The sequence below is a fragment of the Kockovaella imperatae genome, assembly GCF_002102565.1.
Source record: "Kockovaella imperatae strain NRRL Y-17943 chromosome Unknown BD324scaffold_11, whole genome shotgun sequence".
Lineage (NCBI taxonomy): Eukaryota > Fungi > Basidiomycota > Tremellomycetes > Tremellales > Cuniculitremaceae > Kockovaella > Kockovaella imperatae.
In genome coordinates, this window is record NW_019028951.1 from 14,258 (window position 1) to 29,859 (window position 15,602).

A 15,602-nucleotide genomic window follows, 5' to 3' on the forward strand; every position below is an offset into this window, starting at 1 on the left:
TCTGATGCCGCCATGCGGTTTATAGCTTGGGCATTTGGGAGTATCTCTCCGTCTGTCTTGGAGTGAGTGCTGCATGGGACATCAACTGTCTTCTGGATATTAACTTGCTCTAGTGAAGTATGGCCACATGTCATCTTCTTCACTACTATCGGGACAGGTTAGTCTGGTACAGTATACAGCGTCAAGCAATGCCAGCTGACCCCAGCCAGCCGTCACTTGTATCAACGAGTTCACCAGCGCGAGTCTGGGAGTCAACTACTACCCGTTCACCATGGTCGCTACGGTAGTGTGAGCGAGTGAGGAAAGCACCATACTAATGTCACATCTTACATAGTGCCTTCGTCACTTCGTTCCACGTCAACAACTGCTATAACCACTGGTGGGAAGGCAGGGTTATCTGGTCGAATATCACCTCTAATTGTCGTTCGCTTGCGTCCCTGATCTGGCTGCATGTGAGTCGAATCACTGTCTTTGTTTGGTCGCTGAGCATACGGTCCAAGGTACCGAATGAGCCTTCAGTACCTCGATCCGCCCATCCGAAGGCCAGGACTTCGAGATCCAGACAATACACGACTCGTCCGGTACGCAAGAGCAGCACAGCAAGGAAATGTAGGGATATGAAGAGCATAGTCTCAAGTCCAGGAGACGAGACGGACTCGACTTGGTGGTCCGAGAAATGGAAAGACACCCAAGGAAGAAGGCGGGAACACGATGGGTCGGAGAGTCCGAAAACCCCAGCGGCAGTCGCCCTCCCTTCGACTGAATCGTATTTCGACATCAATCCGAGGGCAGAAGAGCGGGGCAGTGTCAAGTTTGCAGAGGAACCAGAGACGATGTACGAAAGCGGCTCAGACGAAGAGCCTTTAAGAGGTGACGAAGAGGACGAGACGTTGAGTGAACACGTTGAGCACGAACAGGATGAGGTAGATCCTGCTATTGCGGGAATCGTCGAGAAGAAGACTTTCATTGGATTGGTCGGTCGCCTTAGGCTTTTGAATGAAGTTGAACAGACAAGCTGACAACTCCTTACAGATTCAGGCATATGCTATTGCGCTCAAGCACAGTCTGCGGGGTGAACGAGGGCCATTCTACACGGATCTGTATCCCCTCATATCGTTCTTGCCAAAGTGAGCCGAGCTCCTCGCTGAGGTCAGGAGTGCTGAAACCGACCATGCAGATACAACCCGTCCATTGGCCAACCCATCTCGAGAGACTCCCTCTTCCTCATGTGGCAGAATGGCCTGCCCCAAGAGAAATGGCATCGCCCAAACGACTTCGCAGCGATCCCTCTGACGCAGGTCGCAACCTACAATGGATACACTGTAGATATTGATACCGGCCTACCTGTCTCATCACCGTCATCTGATCCCAAAACCAAGGATAAAGAAGCAGGTCACACGGGTCTCACTACCAACACGTCGGAATTCACAGATCAAGCGTTCGAAGCGGCATCCTGGTACGTACCCGAAGGTCGAGATACGATCACTTTCACCAAACCCATCCATCACCGACTAGGACATGACATTCGGTTTGTCCATCCTGAGCCTAAAGGCAGGATGCACCGGGGTGAACGTATTGGAAGTTATGGTCAGCGAGTCAATATGACTACTGCTGAATTGATGCCTCCTCGACATCCTCCTCCGCCCAAAATCTGGGATTACCTGAGACCATTGAGGATCTTCAAGGTCATTGCGGATAAAATAAAGAGTCGAGAATCGCTCGATAAACAGCTGAGAGTCAAAGGAGGGAAGAGGAATAGGAGACAAGTTGGAGTCAAAGCGGAGATCGCGCACGAATTACTGTGGGTTGTGTTGCCCTTGCTCTCAACAAGTATTGCTGACCTCGGCCTCAGGCTCTACCTTGGATCCTACGCTGCGGATCTCGATAAACGTGGTCTGTCCAACGCTTTCCTCTCCAACACTTTTCTCGTCCATATCCATGAATTGCAGAAAGCCATTGCGGACCTCGAGAAGATTGTCAACACTCCTATTCCCTCTGCTTATAGATCACATCTACGTCTAGTAATCTGGGCATACCTCACGTTCTTACCCTTTCAACTATATCCACTGGTGGGTTGGGTCACCATCCCCGCCATCGCTTGCATCGCCATTGTTTATCTTGGCTATATGGAAGTTGGAGCACAGCTAGAGAGGCCCTTCGGATACGAGCGGAGTGATCTGGATCTCGATTGGTTCTGTCTCAATATCTGTACTCAGATCGCAGAGATCACAGCGGTGAGTGATGACACCAGCGCAGACGTCTCGTTCATGACAGAGGCACAATGAGACGCTGATATCTGCTTCTCAGTTCCCAACCTCAGTCCCGTGTAGCGAGATCATCCGACATCACTGTAATCAACCTTTTACACCTGCCCTCTCTCGCTCAGCAGTGGAGATCATCGGTTCGCCAGAAGCCCATCCTACACCGAATTCTAAAGGATTCGCAGCTTCGTATCGCGATGCAGTAGCGCCACACTCGACAGTAGAGTCCCACACGGGAGGGATTGGCAAATCTCAACGAAAAACTAAGGCACCATGTACAATGCGAGATCTCGAACTTGCCGCGAATCAGAATGCTCGAGAGTCGGAGATTGTGGCAAGTCTTCAGAGAGCTCGACCCTGGACAGACCTGGAAAGAAAGACGAATCAAGAGGTGGCTGTCCTTGCCATCTGAAAGCTTGAGACATCTTTCGTAGCATGTCTTTCGGCATGTCCGACCGAACGAAGACTTGATGCCTTCACTTTGTACATACTTACACATATCACGAAAACGCATTACACACACGCATAACGCATTTGCACCTCTGCATCACACACGATCTCAAGGACAGTTGCACGATATCATGACCATGCATATGCATATGAAGCAGATCACAGCTGCTCAGGAACCATCTCTAGTTACGCGAGGGTAGCGACAGTACTTGTCCGTCACAGATACGACTTCGTAGTCTCCAGGTGAAGTCGACGAGATGGTGTACGAGAATTTCATGATGTCAGAGACAGTCTGAGGGAAATTGTCAGCGGAGTGGCCAGAATCTGACTGTGAAAAGATCGCACCTGCGTCTCGACAATCTTTGATCTCGACCCGACCATCTCGCTACGAGTGTAAGTGAAGCTAAAAGGCGGCGTGCCTTCGAACGTGACGCTAAACGATGCTGGGTCGTCACCTGAAACCATTATGAGCGTTTAATGGAGAGTCTGAGCAAATCCCACTTACCTTCCCTCAAGTGTGCCACGCCTTCCTGGACTTTAACCGACGGGAGAGGATGTACCCGTCTCTTCAAATCTGAAATCTCTCGCTTACACTGCACCGCGGTCAGCCACGGTCGGTGAATTCTGCTTAGCAACTGACCTGGTTGTCCTTGAGAGCCACGGATTTGACGATAAATGTGCCTGGCTCTTCTGCATATCGAGAAAATTGAGAAGAAGAGCTGGTGACTTTGTGCTTTTTCCCTAGCCATTCGTATCTACCAAGAAGCCGAGTCAGTGGGCCTTTCTGTCTCTAGAAATACACTCACTCCACGGTCCATGGCGCTTTGCCTTGTAACAAGAAATCAAGAGTATCTCCTGCGCAGAGATCCTGAACCTGGGTGACAGGGACGATGCGAGCCGATTCCACCACGTCCATTGTTGTGCTCCTTACGTCGGAATCTTTGACATCTTGCTCGCAGCCAGAAGCATCAGAAACGGACAAGATGTGAATCTCGTGTCGCCCGGCGTCCTTAACGGTCAACGGGAGGTCCATGGTCCATTCGTTGGACGTCAGAGGCAAGGTGAATGTTTCAAGCCTGGAACTGGCTGGTCGTCTGACTCCGAGCTCCAAAGTGAAAGGTGCTTTACCTAGCAGGCGAATCTTGGCGTCTCCCTGTAAAAGGCCATCTAGACACATGGGCCGAGAGTTGGGTTTGGTGAAAGATGCTGAAGGCCGTCCATAGACATCGTGTTCGAGGACAAGTGAAAGCCTTGTCGAAGGGTAGTTGAGATCCTTAGCCTCCAGGAAATCGTACCGGTGATGACCAGGTTCGGAAGAGAGCTGGAGAGAGGCCCGGGATGGAGCGCTTTTGAGGGAATGCCGAGAAGTCTTGCCTTCTGAAGTGTACCGATAAGCCAGCTCGAACGGGGCTTGGCCTGTACGGGTTGTCAGCCTATGCATCCAAGTCGAGCTGACAACTCACCGGAGAAGAGCAGCGGTACATCTTCTTCCTCTCCTGCGCAAGTGCCGGGGTGACGCCAGATCTGTCCATCCAATATGACGTTGGCAGATGGCTGGAAGCTAAAGCTGGGACGAGGCTTGAAGTCGATATTAAACGAGCTCGCCGTCTGCGAAATGTCGCCCTGACAGTTCTCGTCTCGGACTTCGAGCAGTCGATATCTTCCTTTGCGAGCCAGGTTCAGAAACCCGTTGGGATCATGGACGGATACCCGCTGTGGTGATCCGCCATCTGTGTCGTATAGTATTGACCATGGAGCCATACCGGTCAATCGCAAGGCAGCCCTGTGAGATTCGCCCTCCGTCATGATGACATCGTCAATGTTTGCAAATCTGGCTGTGGGCTACAGTCTCGTAAGCAAAGAATCCATCAGACAGAGAGCAATCAGACAGAGAGCATTTTCAAAGCTCACCTTTTGACGATCGATGTCTACATCGACGGTCGGCACCGAAAGCTTTCGCGAACATCCATTGCCATCCGTGATCGACAAGAGGGAAACGGAATAACGACCAGAGCCTCCGCGTTCAGCGGAGAGCTCCGGTGGTAGAGTGACCATGATCTTTTGTCTGCGTGCAGGAATATGGATCGTCGTGTTCCTCGACTTGCCAGCCCAGGATTCGAGATAGGTAAGATGGAGTGGATCGGCGCCCTAAAATTATGAGTCTTTATAGGCATCAACAACTCGCCTTTGCCTCAAACTCCAGTTCCACCTCGTTCCCAGAACAAGCAAAAAGTTTGCGCTTTTTCGGCCCTAAGAGCTCCACATTGGCAAGGGGATGCACAGTCTGCTCGATTGGGGGCTTGTCAAGCTTGACTTGCTTGTATTTTGCATCTGTCAGGTGATTGAATGTCTGCAATCATTGGTGAGCTCGATTAATCAGACTAGCGCTCACATAGGTATATTGACCCTCTTGATCTGGCTGGAGTACGATTTCGCCAGTATGGCCGTTGAATCGCGCAGACTTGTTGATAGACTTGCCATTTTGGCGCTTCTCTGTATACTCCACCATGAAAGGTGCTGAACCTGTGAACTCGAAACCAACAGTCACGCCGACGTCCATCGCACTGGTGAGATATCAATAACATCCTTCCTGGCTTAGAGCTACGCACCACTCATGTAGAGTTGTCATTGACAGCTCAACCGCTGGCGGAGGAATTAGTTGAACTCTGCATGATGACGGCTCCATGATGTCGCCTTTACACGGGCCACTAATACTTTGCAAGACATAGGATCCAGGCTGTGACACCACTATCACTTCGCCTCGTCTAGCCACTTTGATAGACTTCTCCTCAGGGCTTCCATCGACAGGATGAAATGTGTAGAGAAGGTCTGATGGCTGCTCCCCGATACCCGCCAGCAAGAGAGGTAACGTGGTCGTCTGCCCAACTAAGAGCTCCCGGCTCTGCTTGCAGTCGAATTTGGCCATGGGTCTAGGCAGAACGTTGAATATTCGTTCCGATGCGGGACCAGGAACATAATTGTTGTGTAGCGAGTCGGTAATACTGGTCAGAGATACAGCGAACTGGCCAGGTCGATCATGTACGACGCGGATGGGCACCGAGTGGGTCTTGGTGATGCGCTCTCTGGGAATGAGGGACATTTCGTCCGATGCTATTGAGTCGTCTTGGATCCCTTCGATAGTGCCTGAGATCATTTGACCTTCGCCTGATCGCTTTCTCCAATTCGCCTTCAATGTCCCCGCGCCTCGAGCGTTGAAGTAAATGATCTCGTCTTCCCCAACACAACGTTGTTCCGGTGAAGGTGTCTTGGATTTACCAATCTTGATTAGCCGACCGCTTTGATCAGTTTCGTCTGCGCTTGGGCACTCCACGATGACGGCTTCTTTCTGTGGTGTAATGTGAAACCTATCGCCTAACTTGTCGATCGCATGTTTCAGATGAATGATACTGGGCTTGTCGACCGGTAGATACAAGACTGATTGGGTGGAGAGGAGATCTGGAGGTATAAGAGTGAGGGAATCTGCGGGTTTGACGGAAGGAAGTTTGGCGATCTCATTATTTGCCTTAGCGCGTAAGACAACGGCGGAAAGAGGATCGACGACCGGATCTTCGTCATCCTCTACAGGACTGCCGGCGGGGGAGTTTGCTATGCGCAGATGTGGTCTATGGCTCGACGAGCGCTTGAGCGAGGAACCAGCGACGGTCTTGGTGCTATGTGTTCCATCTGAGAGTGATCGACTGTAGTAGGAGATTTCGTCAGGGACGGAGTTGTTGAAGACTATGGGGACGTAGAGCGGCTGCGTAGAGTCCGGAGGGATACAATAAGATAAGGATAGTGGATTGAGGGTCGCGGTGCTGCGGGTGTCAGAGTAGGGCAGTTAGAGTGGCAGCTCACCTGAATGGGCGTAATCTAATCATATGTCTTCCTTCGAGGTGAGGTGGTTCTCGCCATCTACGCAGAGAGTACCACCAGCTCCAGTACCACTCCCCACCCAGCGCTGCTGGGCCTAAGGCGTTTCAGCAGATGGTCTTCAAGTTTTGTTCCTGACTCACCGATCAGATGTATACTGGTGAAGAACGAGCCGGGCTGGGAGGAGATTAGTTCGTCTGCACCCATTGTCTTGCATGATCTCACTCACCTCTGCTACAAACCAGCAGACCGTATTCCACAGCAAGATTAATCCAGAAAGCTGAACCAACTGCTTTGGACTCGGTGACAGCATAGGAATTCTTAGTAGTGAGACGGCGGCGAATATGAGCACTTCAGATACCGTCCAACCACCTGCGGTCCACCATCCTCGAACGCGGAAGGCAGAGGACCATGTCGGCTCAATATTGGATGTGAGATATGGAGCGATGATATCCCAGATTTTGATTACCTGCACCGAGTGAGATCGGCGGGGATGATGGCGAGAGGACACAGCTCACCTCTATCAACCCGAAGATGGCGAAGAACAATCGACGTTGTTCATACGGCGCAAGCCATGATGTCGGTATCAGCGTCGGTGCCTGGGCTGGATTATGTGAGCTGCTCGAAGGAGGAGCCACGGCTCTTGGAGTCGATGACGGTCGCTTGAAAGGCGAGTCCGACTTGAACGTCACACTGGACCCGGCGGCTGATGACATTATGGTTCGACTCTATCGGACTGTATCATTTGCTCATTTTCGGCGTCGGACAGCGGATGCTCCAGTTCACTACACGATCCGTTTGAATGCCAGAGTTCAGCTGGAGGGAGGAGGAGGGTTTGGTTTATGGTCGGCAATGGGTACCCAATGAAGTTGAACCAGCGACTGCTCGTAAAATGCCATCATCAAGACGGAGATCACGCGTATCTCCGTCTTTACAACAAGCTTAAACCACGCGACCTTCTATCATATGATCCACCATCAAATGTCATTCTAGCAACTACCGCGACGACGAGGCGATGAGGGTGCAGGGATGGGATCCAGTCTTGTGAGAGAGGAATCTGCGCCATTCTACAATGATGCTGACGACCCGCAGGCTTATATGCCAGGTGTGTGTGGCTGCACCGCGATGGCCTCCTTATGGCTGAGCTTACTATATGCAGATCATCTCACTTCAGGCCATACATTACCTATCACTGTCCATTCTCGTCCCACCGCTGCTTCAATCACTCACATCTCCCTCCGTCCTAGCTTACTCAGGGGGCCCATCGACAATAAGCCATGTCCTAGATTGGCGGGAAATGGCAGCTAGACCGACAGTTACTTCCAAGTCCTTCTCTGGCTTAGACCTGGCATCCGCCGCTAATGGATGGAGAAAGCTTCGAGGAGCGTGGTCAGGGGGAAAACAAGTGGGACAAGTGATCGAAGGTGATGGCATTGGCGGCGGTGATAAGCCTAGTCAGAGCGCAGAGGAAGAAGATGAAGTATGGGATTTCGGAGTAGACGATCGTCGAGGATGGTTATTGGGTCTGAGTTGGCTCATAGCATCGGCAATAGAGTGAGTACGATGTGCTATTCGAAGTTATGGAGGCCTGTTGACGCATCGCGGTCGCAGCATCGCTCCTCTGTATTATCTCATTCGAAGACCGACTCATATCTTGGATTTCTCCCTCACCCTCGTCTTTCTCCATCTCGTCCTGACGACCTATTACGCCAAATCCTTCCCAACATCCCTTTTCTTCTGGGTTGTTCAAGCTTTAGGAGCTCTTCTGATGATTGTGATAGGGGAACAAGTCTGTGTCAAGAGAGAAATGCGGACAGAGCTCAGTATGGGTTGGGATACGAGTCTGGAATCGGCGAGATTAGAAGAACAGATAGAGCTGGTGGATCGGTGATCATGCACTGCGTGTCTACAGAGCGGCGTCCATATGTCTGTAGAGGAGTTCGGCGATCTTCAGAGGCACGTTGGTCGTGCCGGGACCGAGAGGAGACTGAGTGCCTTCTTCGCGTTCTCGCTCGAGAAAGCGAGGCACAATGTACCTCGCCAGCGGTCGATGCATCACGCTCAGCATCGTGGTACCTGCCATGTCAATTGATGCATCTTCCTGCCCTGCCGCTGCTTGATCGAGCTTATGAAATAAGGCTCCGTCACAACGGACCTGAACCAAGGATTGCATACACGGAAATGTGTTTCGGCTCAAAGTTCGGGCAACACAGGCTACTCTTCTTCTTCTTCTCCTTCTTTCATCTGTCGTCCACACTGTCCAAAGATCCACGTCCTTGTGTAAGAGCTACTGTATTCTACACACACACCAATCTGTACTCATTGGCCTCTCAACAATGCGAGGCACACTATAAACGATACTTGACACTGATGACAGGTCTTTGTCCGACCCCTCTAACCCAAACTCCCTCCCCCTTTGGCTCCTCTGTATTGTCTACAATCTTTTTGTTCTCACAAGTTTCAAGGTATGCTGCCTAAGCAAAGCATTGGCACGATGAATGCAGGACAATTGGATCCATTGAGCCATGCTTCATGCTCTCGTGGACTCGAGTCTCGCTGTGCCTCTCTGAACTCATATATAAAAGTAACTGACTCAATCCATCGCCCGCCGCCCACACATCACACAGATCACTCGTCCCATCACTTCCCCTTCCCTACTTGTGTATTTTCCACATCGCGTCCTTCTTGCATCTTGACTCAATCTCCTGCATCCCATACTGTCCTTCCTTCTCTTGGTAGTTGACGGCCCCTTTCTACTAACTCACCAACAGTGTGCTCCTCCGTCAACCTCATCTTCGCGCAATCCTTTTCCCACCCCCTTCCTCTCGCCAAAGGTCACGCCCTTTAAAGGCTAAGAGCCATGGTTCTCGCTGCGATGACTCCTTCCTCTTCAACACCTAGCTCCTGTTCATCGTCGACACCTTCCCGCACCCCTTCTCATCGCTCTCGATCAACATCAGCATCATTGTCACAGTCTAGCGCGTCCTCTATCTCATTGTCTCGATTATACAATAGAGCAAATTTGTCCTCAATCTCAGCTTGTCCCATCGTGTCTGCACCATCCCCTTGTCGACTCTCGCGTATCGCCGTAGCTCGAGCCCAGCCCGCCCTTTCCCTATCCCCATCCGACCTCTTCACCAGGCGCGTTTCCAGGAAGGTCAACACGCCTACTACGCCTAGACAGTCGAAGAACTCGGCCGCCACCTTCCCTCATTCCAAGCAACGATCATCACCTCGGACGCCCAAATTTGCAGGTATTAAAGTGTGTGAAAGGCCCATTGACAGTGCCAACATGGCGTCCCTCTTTGCCGCTCATCTCGACTATCTTCATGCCAAAATCCATATCGAGTTCTGCAATGACGCGCAAGTTGACATGATTGGTGGATACAATACTGGGTGAGTCAGCTCGTTTCGGCTCACAGCCTTGCTATCCTTTGGCTAACTTGCGCTACAGCTCGAGCTATTCCTTACCTGATCATATAATGTTGTCACTCCCAGCCTTGCCAGAGAATCTTCGAGGTCGACTTCGAGAGATTCAGCAGCTTGAGATCCTTGTCGAAGGGAAAGCAGAGTACTTTGACCAAGAAGGCAAGTGTATTGAGCAGTGTTTTATTAAACATAGCTGATCTCTTACTCCTTAACAGGTCGATACACCCCGTTCAGACTTTTCCGAGAGACCATCGACCTCAGTGGTGAGACCACAAGGCACCAGATCCCATCCGAAGATCCGAACAACGCCCAGTCTCGCCAGATCACCGTCGCTATTCCTTTCGACCTTCGTCTTCCGGGATGGCTTCCTGCTTCTCAGGCCCTAGACCTTACCGCCACGAGCTACGGAGTCATGGCGAAGGCGAGGCTCGGGTGGACCTCGCCGTTCATGATGGTGCCTCGAAAGAGTTCCAGTAATCGGTCACTCGCATCGTATCACACAACCTACCTCTCGAGCGAGTTCACTCGCTTCTCCATCCAAAGACACCGACGTCTTGGCCCCGTGGCCGGGCTCGCGCCCGAGCGACAGGAGCGCCACTTCGCGCTCAAACCCGAGACGAAGGATTTCGACTCACCTGTGGAGTGCGTGGTAACTGTACCAGATTGGGTCGATGTAAACGGCGAAGAAAAGTCTCTCAAAGTAAGCCTGAGGTTGCGTGCTAAGCGACCGGCGGCGATACCGGAGACTTCGACACCTCGTCAGAGATCCACAACACCCTCAGAAGGCTCGGACGAGATCGACATGTTGGGTTCTGTAACTGAACTTGACCCGCCAGAGTCAGACGAGCCTACCAGGGATCGGTCTGATTCGATCGATAAGGCTGCTCTGGAGGATCCCATCTACACCAAGGTCGTTGAATTGGGCATGGAGGTGGAGGAATCTGAGAGATACAGGTGAGCTCAAATTCACTACTATGCTGACCACTACAAATTAGTTCTGCGATCGCCCCGACCTTTCTCACTGCTTTCCCAATCCCTGTGGCCCAGCCTTCGCAAGACGGTTCAGAACACCCGTTAATCGAACCTGCACCTCAGGCATATCTGGCGCGGACAGGAGAAAATCCAGACCTTGAACGATTTCGAGGTGAACGGTTGAGACCATGCCTTCTAGCGGACGATGGTAGTCAACGCAATTTCTGGTTTGCTGGTGAAGGCCTGGAGCTTGGTGACAAGTGGCGAAAAATCAACATTGTTTTGCCAATGCCTGCTGAGAGCAGATCTTCGAAGAGCACAAGACCCAAAGCAGACCACGATGGACCATTCATGAGGATCAAGCACAGCCTCAAGATTCGAGTGGTGTGCAAAAATGTTGATTCGGATGGGAAGGCTGTAGTGAGTTATTTCTACTTGTATGTGATAGCGCTGACCTTCTTAACAGTCTGTGATACTCTCAACTCCCATTCGATTCGGAACATCGTTGCTTACTCTTCCCCGGGCATCGTCTACCACCCAGCCGTCTCTGCCCGCATACGTCCAGCTCTTCCACGAAAACGGGGATCTTCGTCAATGCGACCCCCTGCCACTCTACTCTGGTCCTATCCAGGTGGCAGCTCCAGTGATCTCAAGCCACGCACCTCCCTCGCCATCTTCAACGCCTCACCGTATATCTTCATCCAAGGAATGCCTCTCGTCTTCGCCATTCCCCATACCTTCGTACGACTCCCTCTTCCCCCGTTCGCGTGCCCAATCGCCTCTCACATCAGACTTTGGCTCGAGTCTTGCCGATGCAGGACAAAGTCATCGACGCGTCCGAGCCGACTCGCCCTCGGGATCTTCGGGCTATCGCGAGGATGTCGAATCCAAGTACTCATCATCTGCACCCACACTGCCCAATACCGTGTCATCCTTTTCTTCTGGCCTTCATTAGCTCCTGCAAACACTGTCACGACCTCATACAAGCGTATTGCCCACGCCTAGGCACATCACGCCTCAGGACAAATGTGTTCACCACTGATAATACTGTCTCTTGGAACGAACCCTGTACATGATAGAGCATTGCGTTTGTCTGCACACGACCTGTGTATCACCACATACCCATAGCCATCTGATCACATCTGTTATGCATTCGTGTCGCTCTTGATCAGCGGGAATCCAATATCGAAGCTCATGCGCATCATGATACCGCTGTCGCCACGGAGACTCATGCAACAAATATCGGTTTGGTCCGAAGATCCAGGATCCGAGTTATCGGGCCTGAATTCAAACATCGTGGTCCACTGTTATTACTTGGGGCATTCATGGTTTTGACGACATAACACACCTGTCTTGAAGGATCAGGGAGTCATCTAGTCTTCATCATAGACAATGAGTGGCTCATCATCCGGCGGCAACCGAGCGCCTGATTTACCGTCGAATCTGGGTTCAAGCAGCTCATCCACTATATCGTCCTTGAGGAATACGGCCCTGACGACTCGACAGCAAGAGAGCTATCACTCTTCAGACGAACGGACCAGTCTGTTAGGTCCGAATCGAGCGGAAAGCTCGACAGCAAACGGCGACACATATCACACTGGAAGGTTCCTGAAAGATCATTCTGGGGAACGGAATCCCGAACACAGCTCTTCGGGAAACGAGCTGAATGCTAGGGAAGAAGGGCATGAGAGTGGAGGAAGCAAGGACGCGTCAATACGTAACTATGGTGCTGCGACTCCGGAAGATCCTGAAATCAGACGTTGGTCTTTCACGTTAGGCGGATTCAACCGAGGGCTGACGGTAGAGCTTCAGCGAGACGTAAACGAGACGCTACTTTGGCTGTGGCCAGAAAGATTAAGCAGAGGTCTAAATACTATGTGCCTGTGAGTGTCATATAGGAGCAGTCGTGATGGATACGTTTGACGCTTGTAGGTCACGGAATGGCTGCCAAATTACAACTGGTCATTGTGAGTTGAGGCAATTGGACAAGCTAGTCTCAAATTGAACCTCCAAACCAGATTCTCTGGAGACTTTGTCGCCGGTATCTCGGTGCGTCTGGCTGACCAACTTATCATCATCATAAGGATGTGCTGACACCTGACATAGATAGCATGCCTTCTTATCCCGCAATCTATGTCCTACGCCAGTGGTCTGGCCAAATTGAACCCCGTTGCCGGTCTTTGGTCTGCCTCTGTTCCAGCACTAGTCTACGGTATACTCGGGACATGCCGGTACGTCCCGCTCACAGGATTCTTATCAGACAAACGCTCACCAATCCCATCATTCAGGCAAATGTCCTTAGGACCCGAGTCGGCGTTGTGTCTCATCATTGGTCAACTCATCCAACGAAAAATATACGGCGACCCACATATCATCCCTGAGCATCCTGAATTGGAAGCTGCCGCGATATCACTCATGACGACAGCTCAATGCTGTATCATCACCCTGGCCTTAGGCTTATTGAGACTCGGTTTTCTTGATGTCGTCCTGTCTAGAGCTCTGCTGCGAGGCTTTGTCACGGCCGTGGCTTGTGTGAGTTCGTGGCAGTCTTCACAGACTCATACATCGCTGACGAGTCGACTCCGGCAGATCCTGGTCATCGAGCAGGTGGTCCCGATGCTTGGCTTGGAATCCGTTGTTGCCAACGATGCGCCTCATCAACCTCTACCAAAACTCATCTTCCTCCTTGAACGCTTAAAACACGCTAATCCAATCACCGCCGGCATAGCATTCAGCTCGCTCCTGATTCTCATCGTCGTGCGCGTCAGTAAGGGTTATATCGTACAGAAGCAGGGAGGAAGGTGGGTCAGGTACGTCCCTGAGATTCTCATTGTCGTTGGCGCGGCAACTAGTGAGTTGAGGCATACGCTTCAGGTAAGACAAGACTGAGGAACAAACCTGTAGTTCTCACCGGCGCTTTTCGGTGGGACGAAGATGGCGTCGCTGTACTGGGCAAAGTCAATGCTGGGATCGGCGTTCCATTCGGACTGCCTCTGCGGAAGAGACAATGGAAGTATTTCAACTACACTGTGCGCATCATCGCCGACAGGCATGGTAGCCGACATTGCTGATTTCACTCAGTTTCCCACTGCTTTTGTCAGTGCTGTCGTTGGCATAGTCGACTCTGTAGTTGCGGCAAGGGAGAATGGATCAAAGTACGGCTATGCAGTCAGTGCGAATCGAGATCTCGTAGCAATTGGTGGGCCCGAATCTGCTGACCCAGCGGCGATGCTAAACGAACCCGAACGTAGGTGCCGCCAATCTCGTTGCTAGCAGTCTCACTGCCACTGGTGGTGTACCTGTTTTCGGCTCGATCACTCGTGAGCAATATCTCGTGCCAATTCTTGGATGGCGCTCATCATTTGTCCAGGGTCTCGACTTAATGGCCTAATTGGGGCCAGGTCTCAAATGGCCAGTATCATCACATCTATTTGCATGATCTTGTCCATCTTCTTCTTACTGCCGTATCTGTATTTCTTGCCAAGAGTGAGTTGCAGCAGTCGAAAGAGCTTGATTGACCACTGCTACAGGCTGTGCTGGCCGCTATCATTTGTCTCGTTGTCTATGCCTGTGAGCTAGAAAATCGATCTTCTTGGTGAGGGGCTCACCTGAAACCAGTACTCGCCGATGCACCAGAAGAGATTGTCACGCTCTGGCGCTTGAAAGCTTGGAGAGACTTTGCTCAAATGACGGGAACCTTCATCCTCACATTGATTTTCTCCATCGAGGTGGGAACTGGCCATCATTGAGATTCGTATTATCTTTCTAAACTGCTCAGACTGGCCTAGTCGCCAGTGTCGTCTTTTCTCTTATCCTTGTGGTTCAGCAATCTACCCAAACTCGAATCAAGATCCTGGGCCGACTACCGAACTCCGACGAGTGGGTCCCCATTGACGAGGACGAGTCGGCTCAGGAGGAATTTGAGGGAGTGGTGCGTCTGTCAGCTGGCACGAGGATGAGCTTACGGTCTGCAGCTGGTTGTGCGCATTAGGGAGAGCTTGAACTTTGCCAATACAAATCAACTCAAAGAGCGTCTCAGGAGGGTGAGTTGACGATAGTGATTTACATGAAATGGCTAATCGTCCATAGCTCGAGTTGTATGGTCCACAAAAATCACACCCATCTGATGTGCCACGGCGGGAGTCTGCCAAAGCCATCATCATACACATGGGAGATGTGAGTAACTCCTGGGATAAAATGGCACTCCTGACATTCGGCGGCAGGTGGATGACATGGACGCTTCGTGGGCCGACCTTTCCTGATTGTCAGCTGACTTTCAGAGCCGTACAGATTCTACATGAATTCGCGGCCGCGTATACTGATCGAGGCGTTGGGATCCATTTTGCTCACTTGAGACAGAGTCAAGTGGACAAATTTAAGATTGTAGGAATCACGACGATGGTGAGTCACTTTGAAGGCTCATTTTGGCACCTTACTGACGAGCTTGTGTAGTGCGGGCCTAGCCACTTCCATGCCACTCTTAGGGATGCCATGAAGGAGATTGAGAGCTTGGGTTATGGGCAGAGTCTCGGATCTAGATATACCTAGATGAGGTTGCATACTTTGTAGCATGATGCCACATTCTGGCTCGCCATCCCTCAAAGCATTTTTGAATACTCG

At 51.4% G+C, this 15,602-nt stretch overlaps 5 protein-coding genes across 5 annotated transcripts; 4 read left to right on the forward strand and 1 right to left on the reverse strand.

Moving 5' to 3' along the window:
* The first annotated feature begins 68 nt into the window (after nucleotides 1-68).
* Nucleotides 69-3,017, forward strand: BD324DRAFT_81526 (Bestrophin, RFP-TM, chloride channel-domain-containing protein). The gene is made up of 7 exons (XM_022019255.1): nucleotides 69-157; nucleotides 210-288; nucleotides 335-974; nucleotides 1,033-1,127; nucleotides 1,178-1,801; nucleotides 1,853-2,234; nucleotides 2,308-3,017. The coding sequence occupies exons 2-7, from the start codon at nucleotides 272-274 to the stop codon at nucleotides 2,671-2,673; spliced, it is 2,124 nt and encodes a 707-aa protein (XP_021869404.1). The 5' UTR covers nucleotides 69-157; nucleotides 210-271; the 3' UTR covers nucleotides 2,674-3,017.
* Nucleotides 2,873-7,437, reverse strand: BD324DRAFT_631845 (hypothetical protein). The gene is made up of 14 exons (XM_022016469.1): nucleotides 7,100-7,437; nucleotides 6,811-7,050; nucleotides 6,725-6,758; nucleotides 6,567-6,678; nucleotides 5,321-6,526; nucleotides 5,104-5,275; nucleotides 4,897-5,061; nucleotides 4,623-4,859; nucleotides 4,175-4,553; nucleotides 3,518-4,127; nucleotides 3,352-3,466; nucleotides 3,217-3,304; nucleotides 3,057-3,166; nucleotides 2,873-3,003 (listed from the first exon to the last, which is right to left on the reverse strand). Exons 1-14 carry the CDS (start codon nucleotides 7,295-7,297, stop codon nucleotides 2,881-2,883), a joined length of 3,789 nt encoding a protein of 1,262 aa, XP_021869405.1. The 5' UTR covers nucleotides 7,298-7,437; the 3' UTR covers nucleotides 2,873-2,880.
* A 126-nt stretch (nucleotides 7,438-7,563) lies between these two features.
* BD324DRAFT_631846 (integral membrane protein S linking to the trans Golgi network-domain-containing protein) lies at nucleotides 7,564-8,692 on the forward strand. The gene is made up of 4 exons (XM_022016470.1): nucleotides 7,564-7,625; nucleotides 7,674-7,686; nucleotides 7,741-8,135; nucleotides 8,193-8,692. Exons 1-4 carry the CDS (start codon nucleotides 7,597-7,599, stop codon nucleotides 8,470-8,472), a joined length of 717 nt encoding a protein of 238 aa, XP_021869406.1. The 5' UTR covers nucleotides 7,564-7,596; the 3' UTR covers nucleotides 8,473-8,692.
* A 983-nt stretch (nucleotides 8,693-9,675) lies between these two features.
* Nucleotides 9,676-12,151, forward strand: BD324DRAFT_631851 (hypothetical protein). The gene is made up of 5 exons (XM_022016471.1): nucleotides 9,676-9,977; nucleotides 10,036-10,169; nucleotides 10,226-10,964; nucleotides 11,006-11,402; nucleotides 11,449-12,151. The coding sequence occupies exons 1-5, from the start codon at nucleotides 9,874-9,876 to the stop codon at nucleotides 11,935-11,937; spliced, it is 1,863 nt and encodes a 620-aa protein (XP_021869407.1). The 5' UTR covers nucleotides 9,676-9,873; the 3' UTR covers nucleotides 11,938-12,151.
* Nucleotides 12,152-12,223: 72 nt separating this feature from the next.
* On the forward strand, nucleotides 12,224-15,602 carry BD324DRAFT_631855 (sulfate transporter family-domain-containing protein). The gene is made up of 19 exons (XM_022016472.1): nucleotides 12,224-12,741; nucleotides 12,795-12,865; nucleotides 12,915-12,949; nucleotides 13,001-13,031; nucleotides 13,089-13,213; nucleotides 13,271-13,514; nucleotides 13,572-13,833; nucleotides 13,887-14,011; nucleotides 14,064-14,181; nucleotides 14,234-14,302; nucleotides 14,353-14,468; nucleotides 14,513-14,552; nucleotides 14,601-14,710; nucleotides 14,761-14,913; nucleotides 14,957-15,025; nucleotides 15,072-15,158; nucleotides 15,206-15,225; nucleotides 15,263-15,383; nucleotides 15,435-15,602. The coding sequence occupies exons 1-19, from the start codon at nucleotides 12,375-12,377 to the stop codon at nucleotides 15,528-15,530; spliced, it is 2,259 nt and encodes a 752-aa protein (XP_021869408.1). The 5' UTR covers nucleotides 12,224-12,374; the 3' UTR covers nucleotides 15,531-15,602.